This window comes from Vulpes vulpes, chromosome 1 (assembly GCF_048418805.1).
Source record: "Vulpes vulpes isolate BD-2025 chromosome 1, VulVul3, whole genome shotgun sequence".
Classification (NCBI taxonomy): Eukaryota; Metazoa; Chordata; class Mammalia; order Carnivora; family Canidae; genus Vulpes; species Vulpes vulpes.
In genome coordinates, this window is record NC_132780.1 from 54,029,879 (window position 1) to 54,051,573 (window position 21,695).

The 21,695-nt window shown below is 40.2% G+C and overlaps 1 protein-coding gene and 1 pseudogene across 2 annotated transcripts in view; one reads left to right on the top strand and one right to left on the bottom strand.

Moving 5' to 3' along the window:
• LAMA2 (laminin subunit alpha 2) overlaps positions 1-21,695 on the bottom strand; it is a 580,166-nt gene that overhangs the window by 349,275 nt on the left and 209,196 nt on the right. For both annotated transcript variants that reach the window (XR_012002712.1, XM_072764558.1), the window contains exon 5: positions 558-737. Coding sequence is in view for 1 of the 2 variants with exons in the window: in XM_072764558.1 (XP_072620659.1) it covers positions 558-737 (180 nt within the window). In the remaining variant the exon portion in view is untranslated. The remainder of the gene's footprint in view (positions 1-557; positions 738-21,695) is intronic.
• Positions 13,116-14,540, top strand: LOC112930915 (THO complex subunit 6 pseudogene; annotated as a pseudogene).

Sequence of the window (21,695 nt, forward strand, 5' to 3'; positions counted from 1 at the left end):
CACCTAAATACTTGCTAGAATTATTGTTTTTCAACTCTGCCCTAGACCTACTGAGTCAGAATGTGCTTTTCCCCAATATCGCCAGCTAATTTTATTCACATTAAAGTGTAAGATATATTATACTGTGTATGTGTATGTGTGTACTGATTTATGATAGAAAATATATTTCTTAGTGTGGATGGTGGCCAAAAATGTTCCAAAGCCACTCCATTTCCTGTGGTAACTCCCCAGTGCCAATTATGATAGTAGTACAGCTCACTGAAAGTGACAAAAAATAATTCAGTCGCCAAAAGTAAGATTATGAATGAGGCATTATAATCTTGGTTTTACAAATGAGGAAATTAAAGTTTAGAAATGCTAAAAAAGTTTGATCAATGTTCCCCAATAAATGGCAGAGCTTGGCTTGGACAATAGGTTCCAGGTTTTGTTGAATTTTAGTCTGGTAACAATCTCTTCTACAAATCACCAAAAGATATCTTTAAAGGTGATTTAACAATAAATTATTTAACAATTACGAGTATCATTTACAGACTGCAGCATGACTCAGCATGACTTACCCTTCGTGTGACAATAGGATCAATTTCCCTTGGGTCTTTGTGAGCAAACATCATCAAGTCAGCATTCAAGGTACGGATTCTTTGAAATCTCAGGCGAATATAGCGAGCAGAGGTAAATTCTAGCAGTTCAGGAGAAGGATCATCTGCACTTGGTCTCCCGTTGATCAAAGAGATATGAATCTACACAATATGGGAAATAATTTAACAATAAAGGTTACCAAAAATAAAGTATATGGCTTTTTCTAAGTTTTCTTGAGAAAATAGTTAAGCTTCACTTCTCTCAATTAGGCAGATACAGGTTCATATTTACTCACTGGAAGATAGTGAAGTAATTGAGGAAGTTTACAGACCTTTTGATATATATATATATATATATATATATATATATATATATATATATATTCATTTGTTTATATTTTAGGCATTCTCTATATATCGCCATTCCCCGTATTCTTTTGTTCCAAGGCATTGCACCTACTTGATTTTGCTAGGATCTTCATAAAATCTTAAGTCAATCATTCTTTTTCTGAAAATTGTTATGCCCTAAAGTTATTTAAGAATCTGGTATATGGTGGGGAACTGGAAAACTTGGTCTAAAAAGAAGTTACAAATTTCAGATAATACAGGTACTTAAAGTACTCCTAAGATTGAAAGTCTCTAATTAAACAGCCTTAAAATATATATAAAGCAAAAATTGACATTTCAAGAAAACTAGACAAATCTACAATCACAGTGAGAGATTTCAATAGGTTGTTTTTTTGTAATTTGGTTTTCAGAAATTGATAGATCAAGAAGACAAAAAACTACCAAAGATTTAACATAATTCTATGAAAAACACAGTCTATGAAAATACATTGAAACCTGGATGGAATGGTGATTTTTTTAAGGAAATTAATTTAGCATAATTAATACCAGAAGAAATAAAATCAAATCATGTAAAAAATAGAGAAATTAGCAAGAACTACCCTCTAAAGGTGCACAAAGCCAGCATCCTCTCACAGAGACTCAAGGGAGCAGAGAATTTGAATGAGGGAAAACTGATAAAACCAAAAGTATTCCCATTACAGCTAAAAAAAGTATTTCCCTAATACTTGAAGGGTTCCTATAAATCAATAAGAAAAAAAAAAGACCAACAATTAACACCAAAACACAAAAAAATATAAAGGGACTATTTGAAGAAAAAGAAATATTAGGGGCCATTAAGCTTTTGATAAGACAGTGGACCTCACTCATAATAGCAGGACTGCTCATTTAAAATACAGTAATAAACTTTTTCCTGTTTTCATGCTGTCAACACCCCAAAATACTTCTAATACTCCCTGATGTCAAAACTAAGGAGATATAGGCATTCTCACAGGTGTGAGTATAAAATGGCGCAAACCACCAGGAAGGTGAATTCAGCAGTAACTATCAACATTAAAAATGCCTAGAATTTCAACCTAGAAGTTCCATTTCTGGGGAAGATCCTACATTTCTATTATATATATATATATATATATATATATATATATATATATATATATGATATATGTACATTCCTATGGGAAATATCCTACATATATATCACATATATATATAATATATGTATATTCCTATGGCATTTTATGGTAATAGCAAAAGATTGGAATCAGTCTAATATCCATCAATAATGTGTGACTGGTTAAGTAAGTTAGACATCTCTACAATGAATTATGTGCACGATAAAAAGGAGTGAGGAAATTCTCAATACACTCAAAGGAAGGGGAAGAAATCCAGTACTTTTACTTTTCCTTTACTTGATAGAGGCAGTATTCCCTATGTGATAAATTAAGCCAAAATTGTTAAAAACTTGAAACTGGTAGGTTTTAGATGGAAAACACACACATGGAGACAGACAGGCAGACAGACACACAGTCAGACACACACGCGAACACTCACAGGAGGCTAAAGAGACAGGGATGCAAGGAGAGAAGAATGTGTGCTGGGCTGAGGACCGTCCCAGGACACATCAATGCGTACATATGTGGAGAAACTGTCACTTGAGGTCACCCACAGGAATTCTCATCCACTCTTGCAAGATGGTAAATCATGTGTGTTAATTATGTTTCTTGACAGGGGAGGCAATGATATGTGTTTCCATTCCTAACATCCTGCATTTAGATAATCCCTGAGAGAGATTTTACAAACTGACTGCCAATAAACTACTGAATCACTAGAAAAATAAATATAGCAAACTCTGAGATGAGGAACTAATTCTGATGCCACAAAGAATAAACTCGAAATGGTTCAGGATAAAAATACAAAATGTCCCAGTTAATTGAGTCTACCTTGGATATTTCGTAGAGAATGAATTCACTTAACACATTTGAGGATGTCAAATCTACAACACGGAATCTCAATTGCCTGAAACACCTTCCCTTTAATGTAGGAGAATCTAGAAGACTTAAGCAGGTCTTGTCTATTCTACAGTTCTGGTTCCTCACAGGTGAGCCAGAAATACGTTCAAGATTAAGTTGTCTCTGTGGCTTAAGAAGGTATCAATTAAACGTAAAGAATGAACAAATAGATGCATGAAGCGATTAAAATTAGTTCCCCTTAGAGATTCTGGTGTCCAAGGAATCACCAGTGCCCTCGAGTTCATGCTTAGATGTGGGTCTCACCAGGCTCTCCCTTCATTGCTTCCAAAAGTGCTATTTGAAAGAAAGGAGGGCATCACCACGCGTCCAGGATGAAGGTTTCTGAAAATTACGAAGGTTTATTTGGTGTAAATGCTCCGGGAACCACATCTGGACTGTACACAGCATCAGTAAGCTCCTCACTTACACACGCAGGAACATTAAACAAAATGGCGCACACGCCCTCCTTTAGGTTAACAAACCCCATGATGGCGACAGAAAGGATTCGGCAAGAGGACGCTCCTCCTCACTGCTTTGGTATTTTCGTCAGGCCACTCTGCCAAGACGTATTGTGAGGAGGCCGGTCCCAAGCTGCTTCTGGGATGTAACTGCAGCAGCTGTTTGGCCAGGTTGTGCGGAGCCTCCTTCCATCAGTTCCACCCTCCTTCAAAAGCCCTCCTTAAGGCCGCGCAAAGGCCATCGTTTCCTGACCGGGAGCAAATGTTGTATTTTCTCCCCTTGACTTGGGTGCGTCCGCACCTGCCCTGCAGATGCTCCAAGCATCGGTTGCGGGGCACTCTCTACAACTGCCTTTGAAAATCTAAGCCCGTTCACGTCATTCTTTTCCTCAGAACCTCCCAATGCCTTTCTATCTCACGACCAATAAAAGCCAACGTTTTTACCACAAACTACAAAATCCTCACTTACCTCAGTGCCACTTTCGCCCTGCGACACTGTCACGGGGAGCATTCGTCCGACAGCTCTTTTCCTATTCTTTCCCCGTCACCTTCTCCGGCCAGACGGGATTTGACCTCAGGGACTCTGCACTCGGGGGTCCCTTGCCTGGGATGTTCTCTCAGGAGATTCTCACTTTCTCATCTCTTTCCAGCCTTGCTCTCAGGAGGTCCTGCTGGGGAGTCCTGGGGTGACCATCTAACCACAGTGCAAGCTTTATTCTGGCGTTTACTATTCCTTCGACCTGCCTCGGGGTTCTCCACGCTTCTATGCTTCTAACATACCACGAGCACACTGGCCTACTTGGGATAATGAGATTTCTCTCCACTCTTTGGATCCTAAGTCCTCAAAATTCAGGAATTTTTTTATCTGTTTTGTTAACGGATATAATCCCCAGCATAAAGGACGGGATGTAGCAAAAATTAAGTGCTACGTAAAAATTTCTGAATAAATGAGACTTATGTCAATCCTAAATATTTAGCAAATTCAGCTAGTTTTCTACCTAAAAATTAATTTCATAAAATAATCAATCAGATTTTTCCTCGTGTTAGTAGGTAAGTAAATCTGAGTATGCTATTTCCACAAATTGAAATTAAAGCCAGTAATCCTTTGGATCATGTTCTACCCAACTTTTGAGTTAAGCTGATTTAGAGAAAATTAGGCAATTAACAGCTTTGATCCATGATTTCCTTATACCTAAGTCTACTACATTTTTTTTAAATATTAGTTTAACATTAGTTAACTTTATTCTCTATTACACCAAAGTTTAATTTCGACAGGTCATTCTCAGCTGGGAAGACCACATCCGTGTGATTTTGTGATTTCCAAGTCATAAGACAATGTATTTAAACTAGGATCTACTCGAGTTAATTCTCTTAGAGCAAGATGGATCTTACCCACCGGTTACTTCCTTCTTTGTGCAAATCATGTCTGGCTATATCAGTGCCCAGCCTATAAATATGATGTACTATAATTCAGAAAGCAGTAGATGAGAAACAATAAACTATATTAAAATTATAAATTCCTTAAACAGCATCAAGGGGCAATAACAATAAGAATTAAAAATTACACAGCACCTTGTTTCTAGAAGAAAAAAGTTTTTAAATGTTTTTTTTTAATTTTTTTAATTTAAAAAAAATTTTAAAGTTAAAAAAAATTTTTTTAAGATTTTATTTATTTGAAAGATAAAAAGAGAGAGCATGAGCAGAAGGAGGGGGAAAGAGAGAGAGACAGGGAGAAGCAGACTCTCCACTGAGCAAGGATCCTAAAGTGGGACTCGATCCCAGGACCATGACCTGAGCTGAAGGCAGACCTTTAACTGACAGCCACCCAGGTGCCCCTAGAAGAACATCTCTTCCTAAGATGCATAATCATCTTTATGGATTGCTTAGTTTTATTATATGAAACCAAGTAGTTATTAAAAATAACCTTCCTTATATATATATTTTTTAATTTCAGGTTTTTATTTAGATTCTAGTTAGTCAACATATGGTAAAACTGGTTTCAGGTGTAGAATTTCATGATTCATCGCTTACACATAACCTTCCTTACCTTGTCAAAAAAGTTTCACTGCAAGTTTTTAAAGCCTTTTCAAGTCAACACATTATTTTTAAAGTCTTAAAAATACGAAAATATGATAATTAAGCCCTGGTAATAAAAATACACTGAGTAATAATGTGACATAATATATCATTTATAATACAAGTTAATAAAATATTTAAACATTTCAGACTAGAGATTTTCCTATCAAGAATCTTTAGGGCCTTGATGAGGAAATGGGGCATTATGAAATCAATGTTTTTCCAGTCCATTTTTTCTAGTTGTATCAGACACAGTTTATTGAAGTCCTCTTTCAATTTCCTTTACCCCTTATTTTGTTATTTGCTCCAACTGAGAGCTGGCACTTTTATGATTATTTTTATTAACGTAAACACCGCTCATTTGTGCATCCAGAAAATGAAGTCCTTTGACGGCTTCTAACACATGCTTACAAAGCTTTATCTCTGGTCCGCCCCTTTGCGCTTCAAGATTTCTCATTCATTCACTTAGTCATTTATTTAAAAATACTGGCTACTTACTATATTCCAAATCACTTCCCCTTTTGTGCTGTGGTCTTTCTCATCTCTGGCCTCCTTTTTCAAACTTCTTTTCTGTCTCCCCATTGCTCCCTGTTTGCACAGATGTAACTTTATACACCTTACAGGTCTCAGTTGAGATGCCAATTCTTTCCTTCCATGAACACCTCCATGTCCTGCCTAGGAGCTCCTGCTGTGATTTCTCCGAGCTCCCATGACTCTCCCCTATTATCCTTTTTTTCTTGTTTGTGTCTGTTACTAGACTGTAAGCTAAATGAGGATGCGAACTTGGGATGCCTGGGGGGCTCAGTGGTTGAGCATTTGCCTTCGGCTAAGGGGGTGATCCAGGGGTCCCAGGATCGAGTCCCACATCGGGCTCCCTACAGGGAGCCTGCTTCTCCCTCTGCCTGTGTCTCTGCCTCTCTCTCTCTGGGTCTCTCATGAATAAATAAATAAAATATTTTTAAAAAATGAGAATGGGAGCTTTTTCTTATTTCCAATATAGTCTCGGTGCTGAACATAGTAGTATACAGCAGATTCTCGATAATTACTTATCGAATGAATAAATCAGTATCAGAGCCCCAATATTAGAGTCTGTGAAAGAACATCCAGTGAGTTAACTCTTTCCTCAAACATTCACAAATTGTGTATTGTGTATGTAATTTAAAATTTGATTTTGAAATAAAACAAAAAAAATAAAGAATAAAATTTGATTTTGTATCCATTTTACGTATATTTTTAAATCCATTTACTGGATACCCATCCAGAACTACAGTGTGAATTTTGCTTACCATAATTGAATAAATCTCACAAGAGTAGCAATAGTTCAGGTACCTAAAAAGATATATGAGTATCTCTGTAGCCCTAATATTTGGATAAATCAACAAAAAATTATTTAAGATACTAGTCAAAGCCATTGCTAAGGAGACAAAAAATAGAGTATACTTTGTGTACATCCCTTCAGATGCCTCAATATTTTTTTTTAAGATTTTATTTCTTTATCCATGAGAGACACAGAGAGACGCAGAGGGAGAAGCAGGCTCCCTGCAGGACTTGATCCCAGGACCCCGGGGTCATGCCCTGAGCCCAAGGCAGATGCTCAACCACTGAGCCTCTCAGGTGTCCCAGTACTTCAATATTCTTACTTAGCAGAACTACAAAGACTTTTTCCATGCATAGTACAATGTACTGCCTTGGAAGCTTGGAAGGTCCTTAATAAGTACCCACTACGATTAGAAGTTTACAAGTTTTACAAACCTAAGCAAAACAACAACTCTTCCATGGTTGATGACCACTGAGCCATTTGAAAAATAGTATTCTAATATATAAAATGTCAAGGACTGTGTGTGACTTTAACTTCCATAACTAACCTATTTCAACACAGGAAAATGTCAGCTTAATGAACCGTTTAACCCATATGACTACTATCATTGACTACTCTACCCTTGACTAAGTCATAACAGGTCTTTCACTTTCCGGAAAAGACAATATTTTGCTTTTGACACCTACTGGGTTCCAAAAGCCCCTGAAACTTAGATTGCTTTTCTCCTGTTTGTTTGGGTTTTTTTTTCTTCTTCCTTCTTCTTTCTTCTCCTTCTCCACCTTCACCTTCTTGTTCTTCAAATTACATTTCTTACATCTGTCATTTCTGGATGCAAGTTTTACCTTCCATGAACTATTTAAATAAATTCTTCACTATTAAAACCATAGTCATTAATAAATTGCAGAGTAATAATAAAATCAGCTCTCTTCAAAGAGTATTTTTCATGTTTTTATTTTTCTTCTCTCCTAGTGAAACTAGTTAAACTATTGTATTCCAAAGATTTGCATAGCTTCTCTACTGGCCAAAGAAGATCTCTCTCTCTTCCCTCTCTCTCTCACTTTGTATCAGAGTTACTTTTATTCTTTCTACCAACAGCGCATTTCCTGTGGCAGCACTATCTAACTCCTATGAAACTACTCAACACATAGAAGGGTGAAGTTTTTTTTAGAAAAATCAAAAATAGAAGCAAAATCTCAGCTGCTTTAGGAGTTTTGATTTCCTCAAAGTCTCCAAACTCATATGGCCTTTTTCCCCCAAAAGTTTTCGGTGGTCTTTTTGCTTTGTACAGCTCAAAGCAATCCAGCAAAACATTTATTTCTAACCCACTTGTTCAAAAGAAGCTTAGGTTAGTTTCATCTGAAACATGCCCAGATGGGTGAGCTATAATCCATCATAACTGAAGGGAAGATCTTGGTATCATTCCACTGGTCATGATGTATAAAAAGAACAATAACAACCAGTCCCTAAAATTTTCAAAAAGGCAAAACTATTACTAAACACAACATAAATGTTTGCTCGAAAAGAGCTTTTTATGATGTTTGCTCTAAAAGAACCTTGACATGTAGCTGCTCATCATACATCTATTTTAAAATTTATAATTATTTTCAGATAATAATTTTTAAAACTACCCCAAGTTACATTTTTTTGTATTACTTGTGTTTGTCTTTTTCTGGTTAAAGTGTTTAATATTTCAAGGATAAAAGGAGAGCTGTCAAAATTAGGTTTTCTCGATCTCTTTTGGGAGCTTCTCATTTAAATTTTATCAAATGCACATGCCATCACTAAATCTTGGTGCTGTCAAACTCAGACTATATAGGGGCACAGACATCATCTGAAAGTCACAGTGGGGAAGAATCTAAGAGGGGTCACTTCAGAGCAGGCCATGAGCAAAAGTCACCAGAAGGAAAGTTCTCTCGCTTTTCACTTTGCTCCAAATTTTGTTTGGTGTGTGCCTCACCCAGAGAGAGACTAAGAGAATAGCTTCATTCGTCATGTATCCCAACTTCGTAGCTATTTCAGAAATTTCTTTGCAATACATACACGGTACCTTGCACATAAAAACAATAGTTATTAATGTGTCCTTACCGGATACCAGACACTCTTACATGATCTACGTACACTAACTCATAGAGCAGTGAGTCCTTGAAAGCTTACCACAACCCTTTTTCAGGCTGTTGCTATTATCTCTTTAAGAAGTGAGAGATTGACATTTTACCAAGTAGGGCTACGTTCATATAGCTGGGATCTGCTCCAGTTCTAGTCTGCCTCTGTTGGCTGAACTCCTCGGCTCAAACACAATACTACCTCATCAAGTAGAGGCTGGATAAGCATTTCGTTGAATAAATAAAAGCCAGTCATCTAGGCACTATCTGCACACTTCTAGCAACAAGAAGCTCACCACTGGGGAGAGGACTTTCCCCTGAACCCTCCTCCCTCCATTCTCTTATTTGCTTTACTTCCATTCCAGTCCTGTCTGTGACTGACTCCACTCTTTAAATTCCATTTTCTCTTTAGTGTCCTGCTCTCCGTCCCCTGGAATTTTCTATATTGTTTGATTTCCCCAGCTCTTGGCTTTTCTTCATAAATTCGAGTCAGATTTATCCTAGTAGGGTTATCCCGGCTGGACTTCCTGAGGTAGACTGCTTACTGAGCGCCAGGGCACCACTCAGGACCCACCGCCAGGTGGGTCGGTGCCTGGTCTCCTGAGTATATTAAAGGACAAAGGATCACTGAGGCAAGGACAGTCTTAGACCTGATTAACACCTCCTGGCTCTGATCCACGTAAATAGAGATCCTCCTGGTGAACAGAGGCAAAGCTCCAAACTGGAATCAGAACATGGCCAAGACTCGGAAGTCTAAAGCGTCCATTATCCAGGAAAGAACGAACAATCCCCAAGGTCTTACAAACATAATAAATTAAACCGGTTATGACAAGTTTGCACTGAAGTGTTTGATTAAAAAAAAAAAAACAACAACAAAACCATTCACCGGCATGCAAAAGAATTAATTTACAGTTTAGAGTAAAATCTACTAAGTAGAAAGGACTAAAAACCTCACATTATAGGAAGAAGGGGAAAATAGTATGTTTGTACCCACAACAATTATCTGTGAAACGAACAGGCTTCTCCTCACTGTGGACAGCTGTTAGAGAAAGCCCCAGACAGAGGAAAAGCAACCGAGAGCACGGTGACCCACACTGTAGGACAGAACAGTCGGTACCCTTGAAAGATCTAATAAGAGCACAAAGGAAAACTTAAGCAACATTTTCCTGTTTTGTTCTCAGTTCTTGTGTGGGAACACTTGTTTAAAATTAAAATAAAATCTTGGAGCAGGAGGTCTAACTACTGCGCCAGATCCTGTGTCATTAGATTGGAACAAAACCTAGATGTGTGCTTGAAAAAGAAATCCAGTCTCTCTTCCATTCTTACTCTCTGACTCGAGTTCCTCAGAGAGCAATTGTGTGTGTGTGTTGTGTGCGGTGTGTCGCAAGGATATCAAGGAAAAGCTGTATAAATACATTAGTTGGATTTTTTCCCCTCCCATTTCTAAAAAAGCAGCATTTTGGTGTGGCCATGGATGATCTCAACTAGTGTATTGTTCAGAAAGGTTCTACCGCAAACAACAAGATGTGAGAGACATTAGGTTACGGAGTCACACGGCGACTTAGAGAAGAGTTTGAGCACAGACACGCGGCGCTCGCAGTGAGCTTATCCCCCAGGCTCCCTGTATCTCTACCATCCCCAACACCTGTGCCTGCCCACGTGCCCCCCCTTCCCCCGGGTACGCGCCCACTCACACAGGGACGGGCTCCCTCTCTGCATGTTCCCACTCTGCCACCTTCCTCTCTCATCTTCCTTTTGCTTCCATGTTACTAATTTTGTGTTGTCTTCTTCCATCTTTACTTCTCTCTTGACTTCTCTCTCCCCTCCCTCTCTCTGTCCCCCAACCCCTTAAATTGTCATCCTGCTTCATTTCATCTTTACAGTGAAACTGTACATCCACGGTTGGTCAAGTTTCTATGCTTTCAAGTGAAATCATGTGTCCTATTATTTAATTATGGCCTCTGGCCAAGCTTTGTAAGAGGAAACTACAGGTTCCCCCTCTCCAATCTTAAGACTACACAATGAACAAATAAATTAAGACTTTTTTCTTTTTTGCAAAACAAAATTTTATCTTTCCATAACCGGATGATTTTTATTTCAGTAGGATTATAAATCGTGTAACAATGAGTCTGCGTGTAACAATGAGGATGTTTGCACATGTACGCTTCCCTAGATTGGCTAAGCCTGTGCCTGATGCTTTGTATAACTGGGTGTGTTTGTGTGTGTTTTCAGGTAGTTAATGACAGTTTAAGACCTTATATGTTGGGGACAGATGGCACGGGTTCAAATTCCACTTCTGCCACTGACCACTTGTCTGAATTCAGGCACCTTAATCTCTGTGTCTCCGCCTCCTATGTAAAAGGCAATTACAAGCTTCCCTTGCTGTTTCCTGAATTAAAAGAGATAATTCATCCAACCTGAGCAGAGAATGCCTAGCACACAGGAAAAACCATGAAGTGCTAGTAGTTGTTACTCTTGAGAAAGTCAGACAGATAATATAAATGGTTACATGTGTCTCTGCTTAGCAGGCTGTGCTGGGCCCTGTACAGAAGCTACCTGTTACCCCCCCACCTCCTATCCCTGGGCTGCCTCGGACAACACAAGCAGCAGGTCCCTCCTGTAATAGAAAGGTGATTCTGGCAATGCTAAGAAGGCAGAGTATCCATGGGAGACCATGCATTGAGAAGAGGACATGGGCCTGCATCTTGCCTTCTGACCCATACCCAGCTTCACAGAGGGACGAAGACAAAGAAAGATGGGAGGAGGACTTCCTGGCTCATCCCCTCCCCACCGCAGCTCCGCGCGGGGCTGGGCTCAGGGGTCAGCCGGTATTGCCACCTGCTGACCGGTGGTCGCTAGGCCAGACAACAGAGCGGGTGACCGAGCGCCAGCATGAGGCCTGCAGGACGGGGAGGCTGCAGAACTGCTGATCTCTGGGCAGGAGCTGGTGAGAAGACAAAGATGAAGGAGGAAAGGACGTGGGAAGGGACTCTGCAAACCTGACCTCACGCTGGAGGTTTCGTTGGACTCTCCGGGTGTGCAGCTCGCACTGTGATGTGCACAGAACATTCAAAAAACTACCAAGGTTTTTAAAAAGGGCCGCAACGAGGAGGCTGGGTGCCAACGTTACAGGCTTTGCTGAGCCACAGCAACACAGGCACGATCCACGGCCACAGCATCCTCAGTTCAGGTTCCTCCCCTCTTCTGTACAGAGTTGGATCGTAATCATTTATTTACTGGGTTTGTAGGATGCTGGCTCTGCACACCCCCTGACATCTGCACGGCACCAACAGATCTCCAGTCCCTTCAAAGAAACAGAGTGCACCAAGGGACCTCTCCTCCCACGCACCAGAGGATGAAGCTTTCTGTAGATTTACTGAGTACACAGTGTTCCTGTTCCTTTGCTGGACTCACAGTAATAACTGACCACAGGAAGCTGCAGGGCCGTGCCCTCCAAGCAGCTCAGATACAGCTCGTGATGTGGGTTAGCTGGCGGGGGGTGGGGACACGCTGAACCTCAGGGCCTCCTCTTCTGCAGGAATTCACGCCAACTCGTGAATATTAGAAACACTAAAGCTTGAGAAAAATGAATAAACAGTGATACAGAGGTCATTGATCATTATTGTAAGTTATTTGTCTAAAGTGGCTTTTGCTTCACAACATTCCCTTTTCTCTTTCCTCTTGACAAACACAGTGTGAATGAAAGGTAAAGGGAATAAAACATTTCATCAATCATCCAGGGGCCAGGGCTGAATTGCTTTCTGTTATACATTTGCTGCCAAGTTCACAGAATCAGGTTTGTTTTCAATTATTTGTAATATGCTTTCCCAGAAGAATTTATAATAGGCTGTTTAGGCACCGTTCCCTCTGCTATTAATGACAAAAATACAACTGTTCCTCCTTAGCAAAAAGAAAAGGAGTTAAATTAGGAAAATTGTTATAAATGTTGCTGCTGGGCTTAAGGGTGTTTGGGTTTGTTTTCATTCTAAACTGGCTCCAATGAGAAATGGCAGGAAGACGGTTTCATTTCTTCTTCCCTCTCACTGTGTTTATTTCCACAATAAGAAGCGAGCTAACAATCTCTTTTGGAGACAGTCTGTAATAACGACACCTCCGCAATGTGGACAACGAGCATATGTCATGCCCGTCTGTGTTGCCTTCGTGGTCGCTCGGAAAAAACGACGACAAAAAGCGTATAGTGTAATTCCAGCAAATATTCATGGGGAAGAATGCCGGGTTCCAACCTCTCCACTTCTAGAATGACCTTCTCTCACCGCCCTCAGGCCATGGTCAGTATCTCTAAGTCTGATAATCTGTGAAATAAAGCCACACACTCATTCATAGGAGACGTCATGCCTTACTGGAGGTCTAGGCAGGGCAGTCTTCCAAGAAACACAAGTAGGAAGCTCTGAAGTCTTACTTCTATGCACCCTCGAGGGGCTGATTACCTCGTGGACAGACGATTTTCCTAGCTCCAATCACCTCCCTCCACAGAGCAGGGCGGGAGACCACAACGGCCGTGTAGCGGAATATATCCTTCGAAAGCTAGTTCCGAAAAATCTTGGACCTGTGACTCGTGTTAGTATGGAACGGGTTTTTTTTTGTAGGTTTCTCTGAAAATCTGGTCAATATTCTATCCCTTCTTTAGCTTCATTTCTGATAATTCACCTTCTTTCCTATTTCTCACCCTTTCTTCTTTATCATGATTATATATAATGTAATAGATCTTATGACCTCCCTATCTTCTGGCAATGTGCTTTAACTGAAATAATCCTTCCCCTTACTGCTACATCTCTATCCCTGTTTCTTCAAAATTCCTTTAGGAGAAGCCAGTGGTGACATTCCAAGCCCATGATGGGCCGGTCTACAGCATGGTCTCCACGGATCGACATCTGCTCAGTGCTGGGGATGGGGAAGTGAAGGCCTGGCTTTGGGCAGAGATCCTCAAGAAGGGTTGTAAGGAGCTGTGGCGGTGTCAGCCCCCATACAGGACCAGCCTAGAAGTGCCTGAGACCAATGCTTTGCTTCTTGTCCCCAAGGAGAATTCTCTCATCCTGGCAGGGGGAGACTGTCAGTTGCATACGATGGACCTTGAGACCGGGACCTTCACACGGGCCCTCCGGGGCCACACAGACTATGTCCACTGCCTGGCACTGCGGGAGCGGAGTCCTGGGGTGCTGTCAGGTGGAGAGGATGGAGCCGTGCGACTTTGGGACCTCCGCACAGCCAAGGAAGTCCAGACCATCGAGGTATATAAGCATGAGGAGTGCTCGAGGCCACACAATGGGCGTTGGATCGGCTGTTTGGCCCCTGACTCAGACTGGATGGTCTGTGGAGGAGGCCCAGCACTCACCCTCTGGCACCTCCGATCCTCCACACCCACGACTATTTTCCCCATACGGGCGCCACAGAAACACGTCACCTTCTACCAGGACCTGATTCTTTCAGCTGGCCAGGGCCGTTGTGTCAACCAGTGGCAGCTAAGTGGGGAGCTCAAGGCGCAGGTGCCTGGCTCCTCCCCAGGGCTGCTTAGCCTCAGTCTCAACCAGCAGCCAGCAGCACCCAAGTGCAAGGTCCTGACAGACGCAGGTAACAGCTGCTGCGTGGATGTCTTCACCAATCTCGGCTACCACGCCTTCTCCCTGTCCTTCTGACCTCTGGCAACACCCCTTCCATCCATCCCAGGGATTTAGATTGCTTTTTTTTTTTTTTAATAACATAAGTGAATTTCAAAAAAAAAAAAAAAAAAAAAAAGAGCCCTCCACTGGGCTCCTTCTAAAGTATGTTCTTTAAAAAAAAAAAAATAAGTAAATTTTACTTATTCTCCATTTTAACTCACCACGTTGTGTATACCTAGCTCTCTTCTCTAACATTTCTATATTCCTATGTCCTTCTAGCAGTATATTTAACAAACAACATGATGGTACCACCAAGGAGAAAGGAAAACATTCTCTTAGGACATAAACATCATAACGAGATATACAATCTGTGGAGAAGCACACATATACCACCAACAATCTTGTCCCTTTTTCAGGTAAAAAATGCAAATGCAGATGGGATCAACAAGCTAGTGAGCAATTTAAAAATAAGCATCCCAGAATTTATACCTCTAAATGAGTGTTGTCCTTTTTCAGATTAATAATTTTGAGGTGTGCTACTTAACAACAATATTGCCTTTTCTCTAACCATTGTAATACTCCTTGTGCTTTTCATTATTCCCGAGCATGTCCTTGAAGCGGCAAGAGGAAGACCGCTTCAAAACCAAAGATCATTGCGGGAAAGGAAAAGAGGTCAAAACAAAACAAAAAAAAAATCAAAAGTGAGAATAGAAATAGAAAATGTGAGCCGGGACTAGGATAGGGTGCAGCTAGCGGAGCCTGGCCACAGACTTGCTCCACCAGCCAGAGCCCCAGAGCTCCCGTGAGCCTGGGGACCACCCAGGGGACTACTGGGAACACTAAAGAGCTGAGAAAGGAGCTGGGAGCCAGAGATTCTTGACTTGAGAAATCTCTCCACTCATCGGAAAATCAGATCCCTGCAGGCCACTGAAGACAAGTCCTCGTGCACAGTGGACAGGATTTTACTATGTCAATGTCACTCGTAAAAACAGATTTAGAGTCAAAACGCAAACAAACGAACCTGGTGAAAATAAGCAAGACGCTTGAATCCTGAGTCTGATGGATAATCCTGCCTGGCACTGCTTCCGGTCATTAGGAGCCTTAAAACACAACAGGTGAAATCAATTTCAGCACATTATCCGGTCGATGCAAAATCGCAAATTCATAAGGTGACACACCCCTTTACACACCATTGAAAGGATTATGATAACAGACTGTATTTCTCTTTAACTTTGAGAAGCAGAAGAACAATTATGGGTCATCTAAAATGTCCTTCCAGCCGGTGGGATAGGTTGCGTCTGTATTTCAATGAACATCTGCTTGACAAATTGAAATGCTAATTATGATTTATCATTTCCATGACATCAAATATCCAGATAGTAATAAACATTGATGACTGACCGTTTTTTTTTTTTCTCAGTTTCACGCAGATGTTTGGCATCTTATAAGACACCACCTTGGTTTTACATAAAAGTGAAGGATTTCTGAGCACTTCATTTTCTTCTCAACGTGTAAAATTCAACTGGCAAGGCCTTTACAATACCATGCACGAACCTGTACTTGAAAATAAATGTCTTTCGATGTTTTATAAATACAACCAAAAGCCAGAATCAAAACCTAACTCTATAATCAATATTGTAAACGGTCTTCAGAGAAAGTCCCTAAATCCAGAGTTTGTCCTTCAGATCATACATCCGGAATGTACCACTGTGATATATGCTTGAGTATATGATATTTAAGATCTGCTGTGACACTACGGAATACGGATCTCGTACACTCATCTGTTTGCGTTGGCGTGAGGCATGCCAGGGTTGGCCTTCTCTGCACCTGCCTAGAAAACCTATGGGTCTCAAGCCCCTTCTCCTGAAATCATTCGTTTTTTCCTCCCTCTCAGGAAGCCAGTGGAATTAGCAAATAGTTGCCTATTATATAAATCACACCAAGTCTGAGCGCACATCTCCCAAAGGATGATTTTCACATCCGGCAACAAAGAGAATATGTAACACTTGCAATGTTCTGGGAAGAAATCTCTGTCCAAAACTGTGTCTTGCTCTTTGATGTTACGGGTCTCACCTCCCCCTCTGACCTCACCGGGTGACGTGCCTCCGGGCTCAGTTCTAGGACTATTCCTCCTCTTGGTCTCTTTGTACTTCCTGGGTGATCTCATGCAGTCTCCCGGCTCTAAATTCCCAAATTCCTATCTTCAAGCAGTCTTTCTCATCTGAACTCTGGAATGCTATATATTGCCTATTCCATTTCACCGTAACATTGGACATTTTCAGCTTCACATAATTTAAGTGCAGCTCTTGGTCCTCAGAACTTGCTACATCCACAGTCGTTCCCGATTCACTTAATGGCAACTGCATCCTTCCAGCTACTGAGGCCAGAAATGGCCAACTCACCCGTTACTCATTCACTCGCACCTCACGGAAAATCCATCAGCAAATCCTTCTGGCAGATGCCATTGGTCAGGAAATCCTCTTGGCTCTACTTCTAAAATATATCTTCTCTTCAGACACCTCTCGCCTTCACTAAGTGCTACAGAGGCCTCTTGACTGTGTTCCTGCTTCCACGCCCCACCCCCCACCTGCTCTAACATCGGCTTAACAAGAGTTAAGAGAGGGAGGGAAGGACGGGGATGGGAAATGACTGTTGATGCATACAGGGCTCCTTTTGGGGGTGTTGAAAAAGTTCTAAAATTAGATCATGATGATGGTTGCACAACTCCGTGAAGATACTAAATGCTGCTGAACCGTATACTTTAGATTTCTGAATTTTGTGGCATGTGAAATCTATCTTAATAATGGCCTTAAAAAAAAAAAAAGACAATGAAGGGTCTGATGTTACCTTATTTGCAAGATAACAAGTTAGCCTGATGTCACTTCATGGATTCTGGTAAAACATATGAGACTCTACGAGAGGGCCGAGTGACTGTATTACTCACGGCACAGGGTGGTAACATGAGCCTGCTGGGTGCCAGTCTCTGAACCCCACTTCCTGCCGAGAGGCAAAAACGAGAACCCGTGGATGTGTGCACTGCAGTGGGTCACAGTAAAGGTGAGGAACCCCCAGCGTTGGATTTCTGGTGTTCTGCACAGTACAAAAACCATACCTTTTTCTTGGGGCAATGGCATGCTTGCCCCCTGCTCTGGAGGGAGACACCATCGACATCTCCCAAGGCGATAAGCAACCCTGTGCTTTGATTCACAGGGAGACACTGACTTTACTTCCCAAGGCTGTTCCCTAACTAGCCTTGGACAGATGGTCTAGAACAAAGACGATCAGCGCCTCTCAAAATTCACAACCACTTCCTGACTGACGTTGGTCATCTGACAATCAGATTTGTCACCTGGCCCTTGAGGCCTAAGCTTCTGGAGCTTGACTACTGACCACAATATAACTAGGAGTTCAAGAAACACCGCCTGACCCAGATGGCTCTCAGCTGTAGTAGTTTTTAAATAGGCACTAATGTGCTGATTTTACCATTGACGTTTATCTCATTGTATTGCACCATGAACGTATTGCTATTATTCTTCATGTTTGCAGATGAGGAAACAGGCTCAGAGAGCTTAGTGAGCTTGCCCAGGAGCAACGAGTAGAAAGTGATAGAGCCCAGGATTCAAGTGCAACGGTAAGTGCATGTGCTGGAGCTATGCCGACCGGGGCGGATGTACATTGCCACAGACGACGGCCCTGCACAACCAGCAAACCCGGGGATCATTCAATCCTCGTAAAAATACAAGTTACAAATGTTCACATAAGTGCCATTTGGAAAAAAATCTGGTGGTAAACATTGTATAGATCCTATTTCCCAATGTTCTCTCTAGTGCTATAGAGCCTCCCCCGGATTTCAAAAGGCATGAAGCAAATAATAGTACTAAGGCATTCTGGGTTCTATTTTCCTCAATTGACACTTTGGACCACAAGAGTTAATAAGGCTGTGTTTGTGATAATGAGCTTATTTATACCCTGAAGCTCCCCAGGATGAAATCCAGAAACTCAGAAGTCTACATCGGTGTCATTTCAGGCAGGAACATTTGACAAATGGAATAAATTCTGATACAAGATTTTTTTCAAAAATCATATTTTGAATGTTGATTGCACAAATGGGATTAAAAAATTGATTTCCTTCAATATTCTATTAGTAATGTATAAAGTATCAGTTGGTATGATGCAAGATTTACATAGAGTTAAGCCTAAAGTTTCTGTAGGGCATTTACCTACATATTCAGGTAGAGCTTAACTGGTTTAGAGAACTTGTAAGTTTTGCTAATTATAAGTTTTAAGGAAAGACTAAAACAACATTTAGTGATCTTTTTTCATATAATTTTGAGGGCTAACCGTATTCTGCAATAAACATCCTCATAATGAGTAATAATCACAAATTTGGTTTTCTCGTGCTGGTTTAAGCAGTGAAGCAGCAAATAAGATACCTTTCCTTTATGTCCACTGAAGCGATTACCTCACGAAAGATTCGAGATTTTAGGCAACTCATAAATCTTTAATAGCTCAATGCCTCAGAAAATTGACTCTGGTTAATTTTAATTATAATTTCAAAATATATTATTTACAATTTGCTACCACCTTATAATTTCTTTGATCTGCAGCCTTTTCCAAACTTTGCAAGGCTCCAATATAATTTTCTTAAAACCCATTTATGATGGTATTAGAGTTTCTAATCTAATCTAGAGATTCACTAACAGGATGGTTTTATATTTTTCTAAAGCATACAATTTCCAGATTTGGGGTTATTTGTTCACACTTCCTTCCAGAGCTTTCAGGTTTTAACTCCAGGATCAAGGTGCTCTGCTAGTTCTCCTGTGCAAGGTTCGGGGAAGTCTTTGGAACGGGAAGCATACTTTTGAAAACACAATGACTAGATATAACTAGAATAGAAAGTTGTTAACCCACAGGAGTGACTCATGCTAAATTAAACTATGCAAATTAAGTAAAAATGCATAATAAACAAGTGTCAAGGGGGATGGTAATAAAAATTGAAAGTGTATTTGCAAAAGATTTGGAGGTCTTCAAAGAAGTAGTAAATATTTTTCTTACTAAATTGGTAAATCTCTCAATTTAACAGCCTAGTAGACAAACTTCCCCAAATGGGAACAAACACGGTGAAGAGGATGATTCATGTGTTTTTATAAAGTGCTCTGTAAGTAATTATTTCTGAAAATACATCCCAGGCCCACCATCATGGGTGAGACACAATGGGGAAGGAGGTCTTTGTCTAGCACTCAGCGGGGGCCTCTATACTAATATGTATTCCCACCCACTATTGCCACACCACACACTTGGTGCAATTTTGCTCCAGATCTTGTTAATCATTTCAGCATTCAAGTCTTCCTGAAAAGTCCAGCTGAAGGAGCATACTGATTCATGTGGCTTAAAAAAATCCTTGCAATTTAGAAGCTATTTTTTATTGAAGGCAATAAGCGAGTGACATGAGAAGACATCAGGCACCTTTGTATGCTAGAGTGCGCACTTCCACATGTTCCTATTTTGCCTTTGTTCTATGTTGTGGCAAATGCAAGAGCAAAAACGGGGTAGACTCAGGAGGATAATAGTTTCCTTAAAGATTTCCCAACCCAGTTGGAAGAGACACACTGACAAGCTTTAGAAAGATAACGCAATGGGGGATAATTCAGCCTTTAAACAAAATAGCTCTGAAGACAAAAGTGGAGTCATCTGTAAAGAAGGATCTGACTTCTAAGCCTGTAAAAATCTTATCTAAAGTTCAGGTGCTTTAGGATACACTAATTATTATCTCTTAGTAAACATTGTAAAGCTATTTCACTTTCTATACTTTTTAATCTAGAATCCCATACACTTTTTTTTTTTAATTAATTTTTATTGGTGTTCAATTTACCAACATACAGAAAAACACCCAGTGCTCACAGAGGAAGACATGGACATGGCCAACATGCACATGAGAAAATGCTCTGCATCACTTGCCATCAGGGAAATACAAATCAAAACCACAATGAGATACCACCTCACACCAGTGAGAATGGGGAAAATTAACAAGGCAGGAAACAACAAATGTTGGAGAGGATGCGGAGAAAAGGGAACCCTCTTACACTGTTGGTGGGAATGTGAACTGGTGCAGCCACTCTGGAAAACTGTGTGGAGGTTCCATACACTTTTTATTTACAAAATAATTACACATTTTTACTCAGTTTGATTCTCCTAAAATCTTGCAAGTTCAAAAATGTGTTAGTCCAATTGTGTCAATTTTTATGTCTGGCAACGTTCCATGGAGAAAAGCTTATCTATTTTATTTCATTTGAATTTGACTTTTCCTTTTTTTAAATTTTTTTTGAGTAATAAACTTTTAGAACTTTACAAATGATTACATTATAGATCTTCACTGTGTTCAGAATTCCCCAAACATTTAAAAACTCAATTTTTCACCTAACCTTACTGTATCAATGATGACTCTTATATGGAGACTCTTGAGGATAGAGAGATAGAATGGAATTGTGGATATTTATATAATTTCTTTTGATTTTCTTTTTCCTTTAATGTGCCAAAATACGTATCTGAGGGACTGTGGCTGGAACATCCTGAAATCTGCTCTGACAACTTTAAAAATGTTCTCAACATATTTGTTTTTCTTATGAATGTGACAGTTTCTGGTCATAAATAGAAGTTCTTTATGACATTAGCATATAGACACTGGGAATTATGTTTCAAATGTGTATATGTCCTTTGACCTACTGATTCATCTTACCAGACTTAGTTACAGAAATATTCACAGGAGAACATAAACATATTTATACAAGATGTCCATGATAGAATTGCCTATAATCATGAAAAGCTAGAAATAGCTTAAGAAGCCATCAGTCAGGATGTGATTAAACAAATTATAAGATACCTACATTTCAATGACGTGTCACATCACAATTAAAATAAAAATAATGTAAATCTACCAATACTGAAATGAGAAGAAAAGGCCACAACATCATAAGTCAAAAAGCAAATCATAAACACTATGTAGGATAAATTCTATCGGTGCAAAAAATAAGATTACATAATACACATTTTCCTACATGCATTAAAAATAGTTGTTAGCAGTGGAAAGAACAGAGGAAGAAAAGGGGCTCTGTCTTCCATCTTGGCCTACACATCATGGCACAAGTCTCCTCTTGTAGTTATTTTACATAATTCTATACCATTTATTTCTTA